Source organism: Daphnia magna, linkage group LG5 (genome assembly GCF_020631705.1).
Source record: "Daphnia magna isolate NIES linkage group LG5, ASM2063170v1.1, whole genome shotgun sequence".
Lineage (NCBI taxonomy): Eukaryota > Metazoa > Arthropoda > Branchiopoda > Diplostraca > Daphniidae > Daphnia > Daphnia magna.
In genome coordinates, this window is record NC_059186.1 from 7456511 (window position 1) to 7462880 (window position 6370).

General features: G+C 40.0%; 1 protein-coding gene and 2 non-coding genes across 3 annotated transcripts; all 3 read left to right on the plus strand.

Moving 5' to 3' along the window:
* The first annotated feature begins 1053 nt into the window (after nucleotides 1-1053).
* Trnaf-gaa lies at nucleotides 1054-1126 on the plus strand. The gene has a single exon. It is a non-coding gene; the product is annotated as a tRNA-Phe (tRNA).
* An 8-nt stretch (nucleotides 1127-1134) lies between these two features.
* Trnae-uuc lies at nucleotides 1135-1206 on the plus strand. Its single transcript has one exon. It is a non-coding gene; the product is annotated as a tRNA-Glu (tRNA).
* Nucleotides 1207-1712: 506 nt separating this feature from the next.
* LOC123472169 (carboxypeptidase B-like) lies at nucleotides 1713-4219 on the plus strand. Its single transcript, XM_045173323.1, is given in 10 exon segments — nucleotides 1713-1863; nucleotides 2006-2187; nucleotides 2258-2455; nucleotides 2744-2938; nucleotides 3010-3141; nucleotides 3216-3322; nucleotides 3419-3423; nucleotides 3425-3542; nucleotides 3619-3793; nucleotides 3875-4219. Coding segments are annotated over 9 exon segments (1287 nt in total). The 5' UTR covers nucleotides 1713-1863; nucleotide 2006; the 3' UTR covers nucleotides 4051-4219.
* Nucleotides 4220-6370: the final 2151 nt, after the last annotated feature.

Sequence of the window (6370 nt, forward strand, 5' to 3'; positions counted from 1 at the left end):
TTTTTTTTTATCTGACGATAAAAATAAATTTTGAAAGCGAATATACATTATACAGACCATAAAACCCTAACTCAAAATCAATTAGAAATGAAAAATGATTTATAACTAGTTAATTAAAATATAAGTCTAATGAAGGAATCTTAAGTCTCCAAATCCTTGCAAATTACCAGTGTTTTGTCGAATACAGTTTATTTACTCAAACGGAACAAAGATAAAAATCAATTTTTATTTATTCGAAAGATCAAGAATACGAATAAAAATTCAGGTTTATTTGAATTTTCGAATAGAATCAGGAATACGAATAACATATCGAATTAATTTTGAATTAAATATTTAAACATTTTATTTATTTTCTTATTTTTAAAAGAATGAATTAGTAACTCTACAAGCAACAGCAAAATTCTTAACAGCATCTTAAAGTAAAAATATATTCGAAATTTATTCATAAAAATTTATTTGACCAACCGAATAAAAACGAATTCCATTTTCCCAATAACATCAAGAGTAACGAATGCGAATCAATTCCATTTATTCGAAAGATCAAAGATCAAGAATAATTTGATTCTCGATTCAAAATTTAAAATTTGTTTCGATGGAACTTATTCGATGAACACTGCAAATTACCTGTTATCCCAGTGCAACTAACAAATAGTGAGAACAAATAGTAAGTTTTTTGTATACGCTAGTATAAACCGTGCTTTTTACATAATTGGTCCAGCCATATTTTAAAAAGTAGCTTTTGGCTAGATAAGTAAGGTAGACTTACCAAACTTTATCTAAATTAAGTGTTGGAAGGAGTGCAGCAGTACCAAACTAGACGAACATTCATGTTGGTAAAAAATAAAGGTGAAATATGTGTTAAAGGTAACACATAAGAGGACAAAAATAATTTTTTCAGATAAATATTCTTGTAACGTAAACGGAAAACAACAGGTGCATTGAAGGTTCTGGATCCGGTCGCAACCCTATCAATAAATAACAATAACAAATCTGTTGAAATACTATTTTAGTGCGGTAGCACCTCTCAATTATAAGTTCACTACTTGTTAATATGCCGAAATAGCTCAGTTGGGAGAGCGTTAGACTGAAGATCTAAAGGTCCCTGGTTCGATCCCGGGTTTCGGCAGGTTGTTATCCCATATGGTCTAGTGGCTAGGATACTTGGCTTTCACCCAAGAGGCTCGGGTTCGATTCCCGGTATGGGAAAACATTTTAGTTTTTAATTTTGTTTTATAACCTAAACATAGAGCACCATTGAAGGAATTATTAGGGCCCTTTAAGGTGCAGCTAAAAAAGTACAGGGAATCGAAAGATGTAATTTACAAATGAAAATTTAATTCAAACGCCATTTTTCTTTATGAAGTCAGAACAGAGTTAACTTTTTCTGCGTCACCGTCTCAGGTTAGCAATAGAAAGGACGGCATGTATGTGACATTTCTGCCCTTTGGCTTAGAGATGCTATTTTGTTTTGCTGGTTTGCTGTCAAAATACCGACTGCAAAATTCCATTTCATTTTGTTTGCCAAACCAAATGTGAATTCATAATCAAAAGATCTCGTACTTGGCGGATCTCAATCAATTTTTAGTGCAAATGCGTCATCAATACATTTGCGCTGCAGCCTTGTTTTGACAGGACCAACTGTGTTTACACACCAGCTGGGTTTACACAGCATGTCACGTATCCTACAGGACCATTCCCTTGGATGAACAATGACCAGCATTTTGGATAGGAATCATTCATCGCGCATCCTACCAACCCAAAAGGCGTCTTCACAGATAGAGTTGCGAAACGACAGAAAACGAAACCAGGTAGAACCTGTTTATTATCCTGTTCGTCCTTACCGAACTTAGGCCAGCATTAAAGGTTAAGCATTTAAAATAAACTGTTGATGTAAAAAACGACATAGCTACGATAAAAACATAGAGATTTTCTTCTTTTGCAAATTTCTGTATGCATTTTTGTGTTAAGTATGTGTCTCTAACAAAAATTTGTCTTATTGCATTAGGATGCCGACGCTGCTCGTCCTACTCATGGTTAGTTCGGTGTTCACCGCAGACCCATCTGCTGCAACGGAGGAATTCGGAATAGACGAAAAAGCTGTTTCTTATTCCGGATTCCAGGTCTGGTCGATTACAGTTCGTTCTAATGGAGAACACAAACTTCTAAGACAAATTATAGAGCAGTACGGTAAGTTAAGCGAATGTTTTTTTATAGTCTGAATGTTTTCAAGCTTACAATAAAATTTAATTAAATACAGATGTTGAGGTGTGGAAAGAACAAAAAACTGATAAAGCGGCGATAACTGAATTGCTAGTAGCTCCACAAGTTCAGAGGGTACTAAAAGTGAAACTGACGGAAGCAGATATCAGCTATGGAATCAAGATCAACGACCTGCATACTGTCATCGACAACGGGAATGAGAAGCACAACATGAGCTCTCTTAACACAAAAACCGGTAGGAAATCGTTTAAATTAGCATAGTTTAGAATTAGATTAGTATTACACACACCTTCGTAATTTTACTGAATTGCATAGCAAAAACTTGCAATTGAAAAATAAATAAATAATCGTAATAAATCATCTGGTCGCGATTAAGATTCGCATATTGTCTCGTTCTCGACATGCATAGCCTATTTAAGAGAGTATAACAGGTGACCGTCTTATTTCTTCCAAGTGATATTAATTTAATGCAATCTAAACAGTTTTTCAGCTACCATTGTGTAAATCTTCTTGATCACTGCAGGCCACAGCATGGACTGGACTAAATATCACCGATTAGCCGACATCTACGGTTACCTGAATTACCTAGCATCCACTTACCCTAGTCGCGTTGAGTTGATCAACATTGGTACCTCGTACGAGAAGCGACCGCTCTACGTTGTTCGCATTTTTAATCGCTCTTCATCTGTCGTTAAGCCCGCCGTTTGGATTGACGGAGGTATTTCCCCCACAACAATATAGACAATTTTTTTCAATCATTGTTAAAGGTATAACCTTGTGGATTTTAAGGAATTCACGCAAGGGAATGGATTTCCCCGGCTTTGGCTACTTATATCATCCGGCAACTAGTTGAAGTGCCAGCCAACGAGGCTCTTTTGTGCAACGTGGACTGGTTCATTATGCCCGTCATGAATCCCGATGGTTATTATAAATTAAATTTTTATTTTATTTTTTATTTTTAATATATTGATTTAAATAAAGTGTTTTACTAAAAGGTTATGAATATTCGCATGCCTTCAATCGGCTTTGGCGTAAAACTCGTTCTGTGACGAGCTGGACAAGCTGTCGTGGTGTAGATCCGAATCGTAACTTTGGTTATAAGGTGAGCTTGAAATATTGCTGTTTTCATTATTAAAATCGCAATTTGCCTAACTTTTTTCTTATTTCTCTATGAAAACTGCAATGCCTTTTCATCCAGTGGGGGGGGTCTGGGAACCAGCACGAACCCATGCTCGGACGTCTACAAGGGCACTAGAGCCTTCTCAGAGCCGGAGACTTTTGCTACCTCAAATTTTATCAAAGGCAAAGCCAGTTCCATTAAAGTAACATCTTCTATTTTTAAAAAAGCCAAATGTGCATTAAGGTTTCTTCAATTTCTAATCATCGTGTTTTTCCCAGCTTTACTTGACCCTGCACAGCTATGGCCAGGCTGCTCTGATTCCTTGGGGTTATAACGTCGTTTACCCGTCTGATTATTCCGATATGTTGGAGCTAGCCAAAAGTGCCGTGTCCAAATTCACTAAATATAGATATAGGGTTGGTAATGCAGCCGCTATTTATTATCCTGCTGCAGGTATATCTCACTTTGCAAAACAGTGCACGTCATGATGAAATCTCTGGCTTTGATTACCTCTTTTCCTCTGTTGCTTTTCAGGTGGTTCGGACGATTGGGCCAAATCGATTGGCATCAAATACAGCTACACCTTTGAGCTGTCTGATACCGGTGCCTACGGCTTCCTTTTACCGGCTTCTAATATTTTGCCAGTATGTCAGGATTTCTTCCCCGCTTTGGATGTCTTTGCTGCTAAAGTAGCAACTATGAAAGTTTGAAATAATTATTTTAATATTTTGATATCTAAATCAAACACAATACGTTAGTGGTGAATATTTTCTCCGATTTATCCCTGGTTTTCTTGCATGCGCTTTAGGAAAAACTACGACATACTTTGAAAAAAGTTTAGCAATAGTCTAAAGCTATAATAAAAAAATTAACTCACAAGCTATCTCTCCCTGCTTCTACTCGCAGACAACGTTACTTTATTAACCCTGAACCCACAACACTTGTACATTAACACACACTTACATAGAGCAGTTATGTACGTGGGAATTTAGACAAGATACATAGATAGGGATAATGTAAATAGAGAGACAGTACCTTCACAGTATAGATCGTAGAAGCAAGTAACCCGAGAGATATTAACAGACCTCTCCACTACAGCTGTGGAGATTAGTACTAAACCGTAGTACCACTCTGGTGGCCAAAAGGGAAAAGATGAGAAGCGGGTTTGGACTTTACTTTACACTCTCCCTCGAACACGGTTCTCTTATTCCTTCAATAATGTTCCGACGCCAATTCTTCCTCGTATGTCGGTGAAAGCGGGTGCCGGCAGAGGCTTGGTGAATATGTCAGCAAGTTGGTTTGATGACTCGACGTACTGCAGGCTGATCTGGTTCTTCTCCTGGTAATCCTTGATGAAGTTGTACCGCACGTTGATATGACGGGTTCGCTGATGGAATTCTGGATTTTTCACACGCCGAATGGCGCTTTGATTGTCGCAGAAGATGGTAACAGGTGTTGGTGTTTTGGATGTCACGGTTGAAAGGTATAGCTCTTCCGTCTCAAGCTCCGTTTCTAGTAGGCCAAGCCAGATTGCGGTCTGTGCCGCTTTAGTGGCTGCAATGTATTCACTCTCAGTAGTGGAGAGAGCGACGCAGGTTTGTTTGGAGCATCCCCAGGAAACAGGACCGCCTTTGTAAAAGAAAATGTTACCTGACGTTGATTTGGAATCATCTAAGTCACCGGCATAATCAGCATCAGTATATCCAACAACACATTCTTCTCTTCCACCAAGCCACAAACCGTAGTCACACGTAGCTTTCAGATAAGCAAGGATCCGTTTCACGCCATTCCAGTGAGCCGGCTGGGGGTTTTCGCAGAACTTGGCTACTTGAGAGACGCTATAGGAGATATCAGGACGAGTAGTTGTTGACAGATATAGTAAGGCGCCCACGACCGATCGATACTTTGTTGACGGCTTCTTCTTCTTCTCTCCCTCACTCTTCGGGACCATTGCAGCGCTAAGACGAGCATTAGAGTCAGCAGGAGTAGATTTGGGGTTGCAGTTGACCATGCCGTGTTCTTCAAGTATGTCCATGATCAGATGAGTCTGCGATATGAAAATTTGGCGGTTTTTTCTGTCGCGTACTACGTTGATACCAATGAATCTTTCAAGCGGAAGGAAGTGAACTTGGAACTCAGCACTCATGAATTGTGAGAATGTCTCGAGCGATCCACCTAGAGTACTGCCATAAACCAAATCATCGACAAATTTAATTAGAATAGATTTTTCTTCTTTGCTGGTACGGACAAAGATGCAGGTGTCCGCTGATATTGGCTTCAAACCAAATTTCCGGATAGCCTCTTCCAGTCGTTTGCTCCAGAGTCGAGGGGCCTGCTTGGTACCGTAGAGTGCCTTAAGAAGGCGACACACGTGATCCTCTTTGCCGGGTTCGATGAATCCTTCGGGTTGTGTCATATACACTGGCTTGTCGAGAGTTGCATTAAGGAACGCTGTCTTGATGTCAATCTGGATGATGTCCATGTCGAGAGTGGCCATCAGAGATAGAGTTGCACGAACGGTCTCGGAGCGTGGGACAGGTGCAAACGTCTCGTCAAAATCAATCCCATAGCGTTGACGACAACCAACTGCTGTGAGTCGACCTTTGAAGCGGGCCGGAACTTCTCCATACCCTGGCTTGTACTTCCCGATCCATTTGTGTCCGATGACGTTGCTGTTGGTTGGTATTTGAGATCGCAGCACGAGCTCCCACGATTTGTTTTCGATAAGTGACTGGTACTCCTCCTCGAAGGCCTTCATCCATTGGGCAGCATACTTGGACTGGACCGCTTCTTTATAGGACTTAGGCTCATCCACATCCGATTCAAAAAGCTCTCCTGAGCCACTGGTCGACGCAGTTTTTCCGCAAGATTTCTTAGATTTTAATAACTGAATCCGCCGCGACCTTCGATAGTTATGCTGAATGTCGACCGGGTTGATACTGCTGTTTTGACTAGATGCGGCTGGTACAGGCGTCGCTATTTCTATCTCAACAGCTTTCTCACTATCCGAAGGTACAGCAGGAGGCACAT